This window comes from Helianthus annuus, chromosome 14 (assembly GCF_002127325.2).
Source record: "Helianthus annuus cultivar XRQ/B chromosome 14, HanXRQr2.0-SUNRISE, whole genome shotgun sequence".
Lineage (NCBI taxonomy): Eukaryota > Viridiplantae > Streptophyta > Magnoliopsida > Asterales > Asteraceae > Helianthus > Helianthus annuus.
The window spans coordinates 147,886,141-147,902,117 of record NC_035446.2 but is presented as its reverse complement, the minus strand read 5'-3'; the positions used below and the strand labels follow the sequence as shown (position 1 = coordinate 147,902,117).

Below are 15,977 nucleotides of genomic sequence, written 5' to 3'. Positions count from 1 at the left end.
AACGAAGAAGATTTATTTAAATACCCGTAAACAACAAATGGGTCCAAATTATTTAGTCGTGATTGTTCTGAATCCATAGGGTTTGTCATTCATTCCGTTTGAACGCTTCACACCAAATTCATCGTAAAATCAATTTCACATTTTCTTTTCAAACAAACGAACAATTCTAGAGAGAGAGAGAGAGAGAGAAAGAAACAAGAAGAGAGAGGGGGAGACGACTCGTGGAGTGTTGAAGACGTTGATGCGTGGAAGCAGGTGCCAGACAACAACAACAACAATGTCCACATCCCTCTGCAATGCAACCCCCCCTCCCTTCTCACATTTCCACTACTCCCTCTGTTTATATTTAATATGGCTCTATCTCCCTTCTATCATTCCTGAAGAATTTTGATGATACATACATACATACATACACCTTTTCTATTCTATTCTCACGTAAGGAAGGAAGAATCTGCATTGCCCCTATTTCCCGCTTTAATTATATTCTAATTCAAATAATAATAATAATAATATAATTTTTTTTTTCTTTTTGGCAGAGATGGAGGTGGGTAAATTGTTGTACATCGTGGTGGAGGATGATGATGCGAATGAAGAAGAGTTATGTTTTAGGTACACACGTCATGTTCTTCAGAGCACCTTGCAGTTAATGGGTTGTAAAGCACGTCACGCCTTCAAGGTATTTATTCTTTTCTAGTTTTCTTCTAATTCATGCACCCATCTTCTTCAAAAGTCAATTATTCCAACCAGAAAGTGGGATGGAATAAGTGACAGAACCAGAACTTTTTTCTTTATCAGATCATTATAGGATCTCTCCACTAATAGTTGAAAAAAAAGAACTGTAGTCTTATTTTAAGACAAGTTTGGTTAAGCCCACGGATTGCCCCCTGAAAACAAATCCCGGATTGAGTTTAGCGGGCCCTCTTGACCTCTCTCTGGTTCTGCCTCTTTATTGTAGCATTGTGATGATTTAAATCTTATACAAAAAGTTCAACCCCTTAAAAGTTTGGTTAAGCCCACAGATTGCCCCTGAAAAGAAATCCTGGATCCACCACTGTTCACTATCCTCTACGACTAAAGAGTCTAAATCATGTTTTTTTTTTTCTAAAAGAAATCTCTTTTTTATGTATAAAATTCCTAACAAATTCTCGCAGTTGAGGTCAGCGGACCCTCTTGACCCTCTGCCCATGATCGTAGCATTGTGATGCTTTAAATCTTATGCAAGTTGTTTATATTAATTATATGTTTGTTTGAGCAGATTAGTCAGAGGGTTTTTGAAATTATGAGAACAGAATGTTTAGGGGATACTTTAGCAGCTATGGGTGTGATTAAAACCGGAAAAGATTTCTTGAAAGTTCATACTGGGAGTAAGGAAGGGGGAGGTAGCAACAACACTGTGTTAAAGGATGATGATAAATTAAGTAGCATACCTTTTGAATGTTACAAAAAACTCACAACCGTTATCGTCAAAAGGAGACGATTCGTAGATGTTGTTTGTGATGCTCTGGCTGAATACAAGTATGTTGGTCCTAATCAGAGGGCTGATTTGGTCTTGGCTTGCAGGTATAATCTTTCCTTTAGTTAATGTATGCAATATGTTAATGAGATCATATTTGGAAATACCGTTATTCTAACATTGTCTTTTTGTTGGTGTGTTTGCGCATGCGTGTGTTTGAATGTTGTTGGGATGATTAGCGTAGTTTAATACGATTTTCTTTCTGGATTACAGAATCCGGGAAAGAAAAGAATCCGTGACGGTGTTACTTTGTGGTACCAGTGGATGTGGCAAATCTACATTGTCCGCTTTGCTGGTAAATCGACACTTCATAATCCTTTCTTAGTTTTGTACCCTCGGGCATATAAACCAACCGTTTGTTCTTCTATGTTTACTAATGTTTCCAAGATAACCGATTGCACTCTTGATCTTATTGTAAGATTCTTAACTAATGTCAATGTCGAACGCATTCTATAGGAGAAAATGATTAGTGACCTTCTGACTTTTTTTGTGCAACACAACGCAATAAAAACCGCCAAGATTGAGAAAGCAGTTGTTTTTTTCAATATTTGTTTCATTTGATTATGTTATTCAGGTTTTGAGCCATCAAATTGGTTGTGCAGGCTAGCAGATTAGGGATCACAACGGTTGTATCCACAGACTCCATTCGGCACATGATGAGAAGTTTTGTTGATGAAAAACAAAATCCCCTGCTCTGGTCTTCTACGTACCATGCGGGAGAACATCTAGATGTAGTGGCAGTTTCCGAAGCAAAAGCCAAAAGAAAAGCACAGAAAAACGGAAGTGTTTCACCTCAACCGCAATTTAAGAGTGCCCCATTTGATACTTCATCACCACTACCACACGAGGGTTTGACCACAGTTGACTTGATTAGCCCTAAACAAATGGCAATCGAGGGCTTTAAGGCACAAAGTGAAATGGTCATCGATAGCCTTGATCGACTCATCACCGCATGGGAAGAAAGAAAAGAATCGGTCGTTGTAGAGGGTGTTCACCTGAGCCTCAACTTTGTGGTATAATAATATCTAATCCGTTTTAACATTTTTATCGTTTTGGACATCAGTTCGTGTTAATTTGTTTCAAAATGCAGATGGGGTTAATGAAAAAACATCCATCAATCATACCGTTCATGTTATACATCACAAACGAGGACAAACACATGGAAAGATTTGCGGTTCGCGCAAAGTACATGACTTTAGATCCTGCAAAAAACAAATACGTAAAATACATAAAAAACATAAGAACAATCCAAGACTACCTTTGTAACCATGCTGACAAACATCTAGTACCAAAAGTAAATAATACAAACGTCGATAAAAGTGTTGCTGCTATACACGCCACAGTTTTCAGCTGTTTAAGAAGACGCGAGGCTGGAGAGCAGCTTTATGATTCTACAACTAACACGGTCTCTGTAGTTAACGAAGAATATAGAAATCAATGTATCGCTAATTCCTTAAGCTCTAAGGGAATGTTTCAACTGATTCAAAGACAAGGTTCGTCAAGAAATTTAATGGCTCTGTTAAATGATGACGGGTCTGTCGCAAAAGTATGGCCTGTGCATTCTGTAGATGCTGATGGGAAACCGGTTATCGGTCATCCTGATTACGGACCGTTGCAGATTGGTAAGGCTGAACCGGTTAACTTGCAATTCGGTAATTTTGGAATCAGCGCTTGGCCTACTGACCTTGGTTGCACTAGTCAGGCTAGTAGCGTCGATGAGTCACGGGGTGAGCTTACCGATAATGGTAGTCGATATCCATCATGTTGTAGTTCACCTAAAGCCTCCGACGGACCTTCACCTTCTAAAGAGGTACTATTCATTTAACAGTAGTAAACGAAAACGCGTGATCTTACAATTTTTTAACGATTTTGTTTGCTGTACGAGTTTCAGTTGAAGGAGGAACAGTCTGTGTATGGAAGTGATGAAGAGGGAGACGATAACCTTGAAGCGGATAGCGATGAGGATCTTAGCGATGATGGCAAAGAACATATGCTTGAAGAGGTACATCACGATTCTGGTTTTTTTTTTTTAATTTTATTCTGACTCCGGATATTGACCACGTTGTGTATTTTCTTTTTGAACAGATGGAAGGTTCGGTGGACGAGGAGTCAACAAAATCAGATGAGGAGTATGATGATCTTGCAATGCAAGATATTCAAGAAAACGATTACTTCACTGAGGATGAATTTGTCCAAAAGCATAATCTTATTACCGCTACTCAACATGATACAGTTATAACCAACTATCATGGCGACAAGTACAGTCAAAATCTAGACCGGTTCCTGGGAGCTAAAAGTGAGCCAAGCTGGGATTCGGTGCAGCCAAACCCGAGTATCATGAAGGAGAAAAGGGTTGTGTTGTCTGGAAGCTTAAAAGTGAACAGACGGTCTCACAGCATTTCATGTTTTGGCAGGGACGTCTCGCTGAGCGTGACCCCTGATGACGGTTACTGTTACACTATCTCGTGAGTCGTGATCATCATCCTTAACTTTTGTTTTGTGGGTTGTCATCTTTGTTAACTTTTAACTTAAGTTGTTACTCTGTGTGTGTGAAGTTGGAAGGGTTGTTAAACTATCACTTCCACGTTGTAGAAAAGTTTGTTTATCTAAGATTCTGCCCTTACCAAGATACAAAATGTTTCTGCATTACTTCTCTCAGTCATTTTATCAAACACTTGATATGCACTCTCCATTCTCCCATACTTACAGTAGTTCCACAAATGGATAACTTTATCATACCTTTCCATAATAAACTTAAAATGACAATAATAAACCGAAAGACAGCATGTATCAATCTTAACCTTAATGTCTCTTAACCCTAGATTTTCACATCTCACGAGTGCAATCAAGTAAACACAGCATGTACTCTCATCAATCCAAATGAACTTTTAGCATCGAATTGTACAGTTTTGACAGAAAATTAACTAACCCTGGAGACAGATACCTGAAACTTCCATCATTTGCTAATGGATTTACATGACTCTTAGCATCTTCAAACTTCCTTTACTAGTGTTCATTTTCGATCTTCAAAGGGACTAATATGGAATTTCTGAGATGACGCTGAAAGGTATTGGATTGTCTAGTGAGTCACCAGTAGTGCCTGGGTTTCTGTGTGTTTTTTCTGCTTTGTATGGGATTTCTGCTAGTCCCCCACTAGGTTCTTTGATACTGGATGATGCCCCACGTTGCAAGGTGATTGACCGAATATTTCGGATGATGCCCCACGTTGCAAGGTGATAGGCCGAATATTTCTCAACTAATTAAAAATAACACTGAAGGAGCGTCCTGTTATTGGCCATCGATCACGCGTGGAAGGAAATGAAACACCGCCGCCACCCTTGTTTTTAACGCGTGGTAAGTTAAACGCGTTGTCTCTGTCACACGTTAAAATTTCAAAAAAGTTGAACGTTGGACCATTTGACCGTTTTAAAAAAATTATATATATACACACACAATATAATTTTTTAAATTACCAAACATTCTTTCAATTCAAACACAAAAAATACAAACTTTAAGTTCAAAAAAATTTAAATCAAAGATGGAAGGTTCAAGCAAACGAAAAACAATAGTGATTTAAACATCTTGTTACAACCGCACAACACTCTCGACGAACCGTTTAGGTCGATCGTACTTCAACGCAAACGCGAGATATGTGAAAAGTGGGGTTGGGAGATGCCGTACGTTTTTTTTTAATTTGCAATGTTTAGTTTTTTTTAGTTTGTAATTTAGGATTTATTTAAACTAGTGTTATTAAATCCGCGCGTTGCGCGGTGGGTGGGTATCAGTTCGTTTAATTACGGTACTGATACTCGTTATAGCAATCAATAGAAAAAAAATCATGATATGACCAAAAATATACCAACACGGCGGGAATTTGATCGGTATCGGTTTGTTTTGTTACGTTATCTACACTCATTACAGCAACCTATAGAGAAAAAAAATCTTGATATGATCAAAAAATACTGACAACTGAATTACATCGATAAAAAACAAACGCAAGTTACATAATATATATAAAAGAACCACATAACACATGTATAAAACCACTAAATAACACATATAAAGAACCTTTAAAACAAACATACTGTTCATTCACTTTATCTATTATTAGTGGTGGGTGGGTATCACTTCGTTTAATTACGGTACTGACACTCGTTATAGCAACCAATAGAGAAAAAAATTATGATACAACCAAAAATATACCAACACGGCGGAAATTTGATCAGTATCGGTTTGTTTTGTTACGTCACCTACACTCGTTACAGCAACCCATAGAGAAAAAAATCTTGATATGATCAAAAAATACTGACACGTGAATTAAATCGACAAAAAACAAACGCAAGTTACATATGATATATAAAAGAACCACATAACACATGTAAAAAACCAAACACATGTAAAAAAACAGTAAGAGCATTCATATCCATCCCACCATATTTTCACCCTAAATTACACCAAAAAGCATTACATTTTCTCTCTTCTTTTCAATTAAATAATATTTTTATACCTTTATCATTAACTTTTCCCCCTCCTCCACTCACAACCACTTTCAAAATATATTAAAAAATTATAGGAGGTGAACAGTGTCCCTCCAAATATACAGATGAACGGTAACATTTTCTCTCTTCCACTCACAACCACTTTTTATACTTTTTATATTTTAAAAACACCACACACAAAATCAGATGCCATAGATGTGAATGCTAACACATATAAAAACCTTTAAAATTAATATACTGTTCATTCAGTTTATCAATTATTAGTATACAATGAAATGAAATTTATAATTTATAATTGTATTATTTTATTGTTAATTTATAATTTAAAAACCTAAAAAAGAGGTTGTGTGACGGAATTCCATCACTAGTGATGGACATTTCCACAAAAATCCATCACTAGTGATGGAATAATGTTTGATGACATAACGGAACTTGATTGGATATTGTGAGTGATGGAATTTCATCACTAGTGGAGCGCCACTACCCCCTTATAGTTTTGCTAGAAAAAAGAAAAACTAAAACGATGACAAAACCATAATTTTGAGCTCGGGGCAAAACTATAATTTGTCGAATGAGCGAGTGTTAGGCGACACGAAAAAAAATTAAATCGAGTCAACCAATTAAAACAAAACACCTCTATAGTTTTGCTACAAAAACTAAAAGGATGGCAGTACTGTAATTTTGAACTGATGGTAAATTGTAATTTTGACAGTGGTAAAATCGTAATTTGCCAAAAGCTAAAGCGATGACAATACTATAATTTTGAACCAGGGGCAATATCGTAATTTTGAATAGGGGAAAATTCATAATTTTGAACTGGGGGTAAAATCGTAACATACCTGGGCCAATGGGGGAGTGCCATGCAGCAGCCTGACACTATTCCCCCACACACCTTGTAAAAAAACTAAAACGATAACAATACTGTAATTTTTAACTGGGGGCAAAATTGTAATTTCGGGCTGGGGTAAAATCATAAAATTTGCCAAAAGCTAAAGTGATGGCAATATTGTAACTTTTAACCAGGGACAAATCGTAACTTTGAACAGGGGGCAAATTTGTAAGTTTAAACTAGGGGTAAAATCGTAATATACCTGGACCAAAAGTGGAGTGTCAGGCAACAGCCTGACACTATTCTGATATTCTCTATATTGGTTTTGTAGTTATAGGCAACTAGTTGATGCCCCGCCCGCGTTGCGAGGCGATGGCCGAATAATTCTCAATCAATTAAAAAAAGACTACTATAATTTTGCTAGAAAAAAAAAAACAAAAACAAAAACAATGATAAGACCGTAATTTTGGGCTAATGGCAAAACTGTAATTTTTCAGGACTAATGAGCCAGTGTTAGGCAGCTCCTTTACACGAAAAAATATTAAATCGAGTAAACCAATTAAAACAAAAAACCTTTATGGTTTTGCTAAAAAAAACTAAAACGATGGGAAAAACGTAATTTTTAACTGAGTGCGAAATAATAATTTTAATTCAGGGATAAATCGTAAATTAAATGGACCAGTGGGGGAGTGCCAGGAAGATGCCGGCATGACTGTAATTTTAAACTAGGGGCAAAATTGTAATTTCACCAGGAAAACAAACAAAAACGATTGGCAAAATGTAAATTCAAGTTGAGGGCAAAATCGTAACTTGGCTGTGAGAAAAAAAAAAAAAAACTAATGGCAAAACTATAAATTTATACGGGGCAAAATCGTAATTTTGAACCGAGGGCAAAATTGGAATTTTTTGCTGGGAGCAAAAGCGTAAATTTATTTTTAAGTGTGGGTAAAAACATAATTTTGAACTGATGGCAAAATCGTAATTTTAAAGGAAAAAAACTAATGGCAAAACTGTAAATTGAAACGGGGCAAAATCATAATTATGAACCGGGGGCAAAATTAAAATATTTAGCTAGGAGCAAAAGCGTAAATTTATTTTTAAGTGGGGGCAAAAACATAATTTTGAACTGATGGCAAAATCGTAATTTTAAAGCGGGATAAAATCGTAAATTTGTTGGGCCAATAGGAGAGTGCCAGGCAGCTGCCTGGCACTATTCCCCCTTGCCGCCCATTTAGCCCAATAGAAGGCAGGGACTATTCCCGCCGACATTAATGTTTGTAGTTGTTGAAAATGTGTCATTGTTTTCGTTAAAAAGATAATAATAATAATAATAATAATAATAATAATAATAATAATAATAATAATAATAATAATAAGAATAATAATAATAATAATAATAATAATAATAATAATAATAACTAGGCTTAAAGAAGTTCGTCGCGTTGCGACGAATTTCTTTTGTTATTTAGTCTGTGTTTACATGTGTTTTGAAATCACTACGAGCGTGTTGCGAACAGAAATGCTGACAAAAATAAAAAGAAAATGTAGAAAAAACACTAAAAGATAACCGAAAGAAAATCAACCAAAAAAGTTGTATGGTAATGGTGTTGTTCGTATGAAACCCGTGGTCAGAGATGAGCAAATTGTTCTGGGTACCGGTACCAAATTTGACGAATCGAAAGATCTTAAGTACCAATTCGGTACCGACTATTGGCGTTCCTGGTACCGGTTCACTACCGTTTTTTACCTTCATATACCGGTACCGTAACCGGTATTTTCGGTATCAGTACCGATTATGTATTGGTTGGCACCGAACTCATCCCTACCCCGGAAACTAAAAAAGAAAAAATTAAAAGTTGAAGAAAATCAACAAAAAAAGTTGTACGATACCGTTGTACGTACGATAACCGTGGTCAGAGATGAGCAAATGGTACCGGGTAGCCGCACTGAATTTCACGAACCAAAATTCGGCACTAACTTTTGACGTTTTCTGTATTAGTGCCGGTTTTTACCTTCATGTACTGATACCGAACAGGACCGTACCGGTATTTTCGATACCAGTTGACACCAAGCTTATCCCAACCTCTGATATTAAAAAAATGATTAAAGTTAAAAAGTAAAGAAAATAACTATTATTATAATATTAAAATAAAAGAATATTAAAAAATATATATTATTATAATATTAAAATCACTATTTATTCTCATCTTACTATTCATTTCAATTCGTTTATTCTCATCTTACTATTCATTTCAATTCGTTTATAAATATAAATATAATATAATATAATATAATATAAATATAAATATAAATATAAATAAATATATATATAAATATATAAATATATAAATACTATATACTAATAATAATAATAATAATAATAATAATAATAATAATAATAATAATAATAATAATAATAATAATAATAATAATAATAATAATAATAATAATAATAATAATAATTAAATAAAAAAATTGTTTGGAGATCTCTCACTAGTTACTTCTAGAGTTACACAAAACCCGGTTTGGGTTCAAAGCGGTTAGGTATATAAACTGAGGCGGGTTTTTTTTGGATGGGACTCGAACATGTTTGACCCAAACCAGTTTAGGTTGAAAAACCCAACCCGATCAAACCTGTTTCAATAGGGTTCAAAACCGGCTTGGTAAAAAAAAACGGCATTTTAGATATTCAAACCGGTTTATACACATGAAATCTCGAACTGGGCTCAAACCGCCGGGCTGGATCAGGCCAAAACCGGCTTTTTTGACGGGCTGGGTCAGTTTGTGAACCGGTTTGGGCACCTCTAGTTACTTGTTGGACCATCATAGCCCTGGACCCGACCCAAGGATCATAGAATTCGCTTTTCAAATATCAATATGCGTAATTCGTAAACAAGATTAAACTTAAAGAACATGGAAATCAAAGGAGACGAATGATCAAGTGGTGCATCATATTTTCATCTACAAAACATGTTTTAAACATGTGTTGGTTACATGAATTAGTCATTAAAAGTTTAATGTTTTTAAAGAGGTTGTAAACAGCACATTTTGAATAAGCCCGAGGCCCTGAAGGATCCATTGTACACATGGATCAGAGGTTTTCTTGAATTTAAGCCTGAAGGCTAAGCCTTTTTCTATTTATCAGGACTAGTTCTTGTGTAACTAATGTCATTTTGTCTAGTTTTTAAAACATTCAGAACCATATTTTAAAGAACTGGAAATGACCATGCATGCAATACTAGGCTCAAGTCATATGAGCTTGAAAACCCAAAAAATTTAGTTGAAACATCAAAGGTAGTATTTGCCAACAAAGCAAGAGTATAAAGTTAAACCATACATAAACACATGTTCAAATGAAAACAAGATTCCATCACTTGATAATGCACAATAAGTCTTCTTCTGTCTCCCATCAAGAGAAACCAAATTGCCAGAACAGAACGGAAATCCTCAAAGTCTATTTCTTTCTTAAAACATCACCTTGTTTATAATAAAACCTAACTGTATAGGTCGTCATCATCAGCTCCACCACCAGAAGCAGCAAACGGATCAGACGCATTAGCAGCCCCACCAGACGTCTCCGAGAACCGGAATTCAGACCCAAATCCTCTCGACTGCTGCAATGTCTGAGCAAACGCCTGGTACTTCCTGATGTCAGCGTCACTCACACTTCTGCGTGCATACTTCATTGATTCCTCAAAATGAGCCGCCTTTATCTCCGCCACATCATCATCATCCTCATCCATGGAATCAGGATTCTCACTCCTCTTTCTTTCCCTTTCTATATCCTGCAACATAGACAATAATAAGCATTAGTCATCCTAAATGAAAACAAACACATAAAAAAATGAAAAGCTTACTTTTTCAATGTTCTCTCTGATCGCATACTTGCAGGCGCGTTGACATATCTCAGTAATATCAGCACCACTAAACCCTTGAGTGTACCTAGCAAGTGCTCTCAAATCAACATCTTTGGAAACAGGGGATTTCCTCATTGCAGCCTTAAAAATCGCGTAACGTGAGTCCTCATCTGGCAGTGGAATGTAAATTAGTTGATCAAGACGCCCGGGTCGAAGTAAAGCCGGGTCAATAATGTCAGGTCGGTTAGTAGCTCCAATTATGAAAACAGTCTTTTTAGCAGACATTCCGTCCATTTCAGTCAATAGTTGATTCAAAACCCGGTCAGCAGCACCACCTGCATCTCCAGAACTGCTTCCCCTCTGCAATAATAATTTATATAAATACCAAATCTTAGAAGTCAAAAGGTCATAACGAGTAGAATGTGTATATATATAGTATAGAGGGGTGGTGTGATCACCTGAGTTGCAATGGAGTCAAGTTCATCAAAGAAAAGGACACATGGTGCAGATCCTCTGGCTTTGTCGAAAATCTCGCGAACATTAGCTTCACTCTCCCCGAACCACATTGTTAGTAGTTCAGGTCCTTTGATACTAATGAAATTTGCTTGGCATTCGTTTGCAATAGCTTTTGCCAGCAGTGTTTTACCACATCCAGGAGGACCGTAGAAAAGAACTCCTTTCGATGGTGACATGCCAAATTTCTCGAACTTCTCTGGATGCTCCACCGGATATTGCACCGTCTATTTCATTTATTAAATAAAAAAATCAGAAGCGCAGTATAATTATGACTGAAATAGTTAAACCTAATGACGACATGTTCATTACCTCTTGAAGCTCACGCTTAACATTCTCAAGGCCTCCAATATCCTCCCAGCTAACATTTGGAACCTCAACAACCTACATTCCAAACCGAAAATAATAATTATTAATTGGAAATAATGTTAGTATATAACTAACTATATATAAACAAATATATATTTAGTATATTGACGTACGGTCTCACGCAGAGCAGACGGGTTGCTAGTTCCAAGAGCAGTAGAGAAATGTTCATTTGTGACTGCCATAGAGTTGAGTATCTCAGCGTCAATAGATTCATCTTCCAAATCGATAACATCCATTTTTTCTCTAATGCATTGAAGTGCTGCTTCAGTGCAAAGAGCAGCCAAATCAGCACCAACATAACCATGTGTTTCTTTAGATATCTTTTCCAAATCAACCTACAAAAAATGCATGATATCATCTTAGTGATCAATCAACTCAATGATGATGATTTAATACCGTAAGTCAAAAAACCATAAGTCATACTTACATCTTCAGAAAGCTTCATGTTCTTTGTATGGATACGAAGAACCTCAAGACGTCCAACTTCATCCGGGACACCAATATCAATTTCCCTATCGAACCTACCAAACCGTCTAAGAGCAGGATCAATGCTGTTCGGGCGATTTGTGGCCCCCATTACAATAACATGTGCCCGCGATTTTAACCCATCCATAAGTGTCAAAAGCTGTGACACAATCCTTCTTTCAACTTCACCGTTAGTCTTCTCTCTCTTCGGAGCTATAGAATCTATCTCATCAATGAAAATAATCGATGGCGCGTTCTTCTCGGCCTCCTCAAACGCCTTTCGGAGATTGCTTTCACTTTCTCCAGCCAATTTCGACATGATTTCTGGACCGTTGATTAAGAAAAAGAAAGCTCCGGTTTCGTTAGCAACGGCTCTTGCTATCAGTGTCTTTCCGGAACCAGGAGGTCCATAGAGCAAGATTCCTTTCGGGGGTTTGACTCCTATTGACTTGAAAAGTTGCGGGTGTCTTAACGGTAGTTCCACCAATTCACGAATCTGTGCCATTTGTTTCCTGACACCGCCTACATCATCATAGCCCACCTCATCCAATCTATCCTCGTCGTCTCTCTTAATCGGCTCACCTTCACAAAAGATCTCAGTGTCGGGAGCGACAACACAATATTCCCCTGGATCGGTTTCGATTACTTTGAATTCGATGCTGCGCATCCCTCCTCTAACGAGAAAATGATCCCCTTTCCTTACAGGTCTATATGCCTCCAAGAAGTAAGCTGCAATAATGACATTTAAACCCGATTACAGATCGTTATGCTAAGTTGGAATTATAAGTCGGGTATTTTTTTATGAAGTAGAAATCACACAAAAACTTACGTTTCAGAAATGTATCAAATAAGTCTCCCGTGACACCTTCGATGGTGTCATCAAGTGGAAGAACGTGTATGCGTTTTCCATACTTGACATCTGGACACTGATGTACTGACACAACATCACCGAGACGGATTCTTAAGTTAGTCCTAACAACCTTGTTCATTCTGATTTTCGGTTCATCACATGTTTCATCAGCAAGGGCAATGCAGACTGTGTCTTTTCGTTTCTTGCCCTGTGAACAAAATATTAAATCAGAACAAAATTACTCGGTTAGATCTTTACAGAAAAAAGTGCAACGAAAAAAATACATATCAATAGATTGTTCAAAGGGAAACACAAACCTAACACTATATCCAGATGTACATGTAAAACAAATTGATACGAATTCCTAACAGTAAACAACCAGCGCATAGTGTTACTGGCATTTAGATGCGATTTGTATTCATCTAACTAGCGATGCTACACCAATTTAGTAAAATTTGGAGCCTAATAATACTCAAGGTTGCTATGAGACTTGTTTTTGCCCCTAGTTCCAAAAGATGATTCAATTCAACCTAATCCTTCACATGTAATTCCTCTTTCAAATAAAAAAAATACACAAGTTCACCCATAACAATAACTAGAATCACTACGGTACAAATCGAGAACTACACTAGACTATGCATCTCAAAAAATTCCAGCAAATTTACCCTAAAAATCGAATAATCTTAAGAGTTATAGTATTCAATTTTGGAATATAGCAAATGTTTTCACTCCAAATCCTAATATAATAAGTTCTATTCAACTTAAATTTGAGACAAATCATCAGATAAACATGTCAGATCGGTATACCTAACATATTATACAACAACTTTAATCAATAATCAGAATCACAATACACAATATATATCAACAAAATCGTAAAATTGAGGGAGAAAACCTTGATGAGAATGGTATCACCACGGAAAAGCTGCAATTTCTCCATAGTGGCAGGGTGCATAGCGACGACGGAGTTATCGTCATTGACAGCTTCGTCAACAACAAGGCGATTCGGAGATTTCTTGCGCTCCAAGATAGCTGTTGAAAAGTCCTTTTTCTGCGACGGCTGAGCTTTCCTGTAATAAAGAAAACGATAATTAGAGGGTGAATGGAAGCGATCTAGATGAGAAATCGGTAAAAGGTGAAGAGGAGATAGATTGGTGTTGGAGAACGTACGGATCGGAAGAAGAGGGTTCCGTCATGGCGATTGGGATCGAAGAGAAGAGAAGAGATGTGAGAGTGCGATTAGAGGAAGAGGAAGATGAAGATCCGAGTGTCTTGGGTAACAATTTATTTATGGAGAACTGACCTACCCAATATATATTTGTTATTCTTGTATGGGATAAAGAAATTATGGATTTAAATAATAAATTAAGGCGTTATTAGGCTACTGGGAGTGGTCATGACCCTTAACCACTATAACCCTCTATATATGTGTTATGTCATCCATCTTTAATTAATGGTCCTATGTGTAAACAATATTTCAATCCATGACGTCCACACCCCATAGCCTTAACGTATGAGATAAAAAAATTATATGGATTGAAATAATAAATTAAAGCAAGGCGTGTGAACCAATTTTCGTGAAGTGCTTGAGGGAAAGTTTATCTATATCCGTTTGTTGAGTTGAGCTGAATTGGATAAGTAAACAAACGTGAACGTATGTTTTCATTTAATTAAACAAATAGATATGGACACATGTTTTATTCGTTTATATGTGTTCGTAATATTTGTTAGTTCGTTTACTTTTTGATAAATACATAAGTTTTAAGTAGTGATATTTATTTCTAACTACTTGAGATGTGATTTGTCGGGGATAACGTCAAGATATCTCGTAAAATCATAAATTTATTATTAGGGGCTATTTTGGGATGTGGGAAAATTGTTGAGGATGACATTTGTGTACGTTTTTTCGGAAACATTATTTTTTAAGTACGTGTGTGTATATACAAACACACATCCTTGAAGGTCTCTCTTGTAGTATGCTATGGAAGGCTTTTCAACCTTATAGATTTTGTGTCCGATGCTTTCATTCCCAAGAAGAAGGACGTTCTAGGTAACTTGTTCGGGTTCATTCGTTACGAGGATGTGGTCAATGTCCGTGGAGTTCTTGCCTAGATGAATACAATGAAAATGTGGGACATAAATCTCTGTGTTGTCTTGGTGAAATATGACTAATGTCATCAAAGGTTTAACTAGGGGCAAGGTAATGAGGCGGGACCGTCGCCTAGACCTTCTCAAGGGTAGAACCCAGTTGGCCCTCCCTCCCTGGGAGGTCATTTCGGGATACCGTCGCTTCGGAAGAAGCCTTGAAAACCCTCCTGGTTGAAGCTGAAATACCTTGGTATCCTAATCACTGCATTGGACGTTCAGTCATTGCCACGACTATATTTGTTAGTTGCATTTTAACCATGTAAGCATGTTTTATTACGCTTTATCATCCAATTTTTACTACATACCATGCATATATCATCGGCAAATTCAATTATTTTGTGTAAAACTTATTTCGGTGGGATGGAATCTATTTTGGTTTGTTTTTGGTTAATTTTATAGGTGTAGAGTGATTGCGAGAGACGACAATAGGTGTTAGAAGAACTCGACAGGATTCAAGAATAAAAGTTGACACCATATGGTACTTGGGAAAGTTCTAAGATTTGTAAAATTAGAACTAGCAAATTAAACGTGGAGTTAAACTAGGGATGGACATTTGGTACTTGGTACCGGTACCAAATTTCCTGTATCGAAATATTTTTTGTACCAATTCAATATCCACTTTTTGGTGTTTTCAATACCAGTATTTTTGGTTCGGTACGGTGCCTGTATTTTACATACAAATACCGGTATCATACCAGTACTGGTACCCACATTTGATGATTTTCAGTACCGGTATTTTTCTAGTACCAGTATTGAGCTCTAAGTCTGACAAAACAATTGCTACATACTAAATGGTGGAGTTATTAACTTTGTGTCTTTGTATGATTAGTTGGTTTTGAGCCTCAAGTTTACAATTGGCAAAACAAGTAAGTGGGTTAGACTAGAGGTGCACAAAATAACCGGTTAATTAACCGTAACTGGTTATTAACTGAAA

General features: G+C 36.6%; 2 protein-coding genes across 2 annotated transcripts; one reads left to right on the top strand and one right to left on the bottom strand.

Annotated features, from left to right (window-relative positions):
• The first annotated feature begins 84 nt into the window (after positions 1 to 84).
• On the top strand, positions 85 to 4,159 carry LOC110904278 (P-loop NTPase domain-containing protein LPA1 homolog 2). The gene is made up of 8 exons (XM_022150116.2): positions 85 to 435; positions 537 to 676; positions 1,256 to 1,560; positions 1,727 to 1,808; positions 2,116 to 2,526; positions 2,604 to 3,323; positions 3,405 to 3,515; positions 3,599 to 4,159. The coding sequence occupies exons 2-8, from the start codon at positions 539 to 541 to the stop codon at positions 3,980 to 3,982; spliced, it is 2,151 nt and encodes a 716-aa protein (XP_022005808.1). The 5' UTR covers positions 85 to 435; positions 537 to 538; the 3' UTR covers positions 3,983 to 4,159.
• Positions 4,160 to 10,068: 5,909 nt separating this feature from the next.
• Positions 10,069 to 14,229, bottom strand: LOC110904277 (cell division cycle protein 48 homolog). The gene is made up of 9 exons (XM_022150114.2): positions 14,066 to 14,229; positions 13,791 to 13,965; positions 12,875 to 13,103; positions 12,008 to 12,774; positions 11,694 to 11,915; positions 11,524 to 11,595; positions 11,157 to 11,438; positions 10,699 to 11,058; positions 10,069 to 10,626 (listed from the first exon to the last, which is right to left on the bottom strand). The coding sequence occupies exons 1-9, from the start codon at positions 14,089 to 14,091 to the stop codon at positions 10,336 to 10,338; spliced, it is 2,424 nt and encodes an 807-aa protein (XP_022005806.1). The 5' UTR covers positions 14,092 to 14,229; the 3' UTR covers positions 10,069 to 10,335.
• Between the last annotated feature and the right edge of the window lie 1,748 nt (positions 14,230 to 15,977).

Bases quoted from the DNA above. Each gene is read 5' to 3' on its own strand.
- LOC110904278 (XM_022150116.2), top strand. From the start codon at position 539: ATGGAGGTGGGTAAATTGTTGTACATCGTGGTGGAGGATGATGATGCG. The intron at 677-1,255 runs GTATTTATTCTT...TTGTTTGAGCAG, and splicing joins AAGCACGTCACGCCTTCAAG to ATTAGTCAGAGGGTTTTTGA. The intron at 2,527-2,603 runs GTATAATAATAT...TTCAAAATGCAG, and splicing joins ACCTGAGCCTCAACTTTGTG to ATGGGGTTAATGAAAAAACA.
- LOC110904277 (XM_022150114.2), bottom strand. From the start codon at position 14,091: ATGACGGAACCCTCTTCTTCCGATCC. The intron at 13,104-13,790 runs GTTTTCTCCCTC...TTTTGTTCACAG, and splicing joins GTGATACCATTCTCATCAAG to GGCAAGAAACGAAAAGACAC. The intron at 11,439-11,523 runs GTAATGAACATG...TAAATGAAATAG, and splicing joins TTAAGCGTGAGCTTCAAGAG to ACGGTGCAATATCCGGTGGA.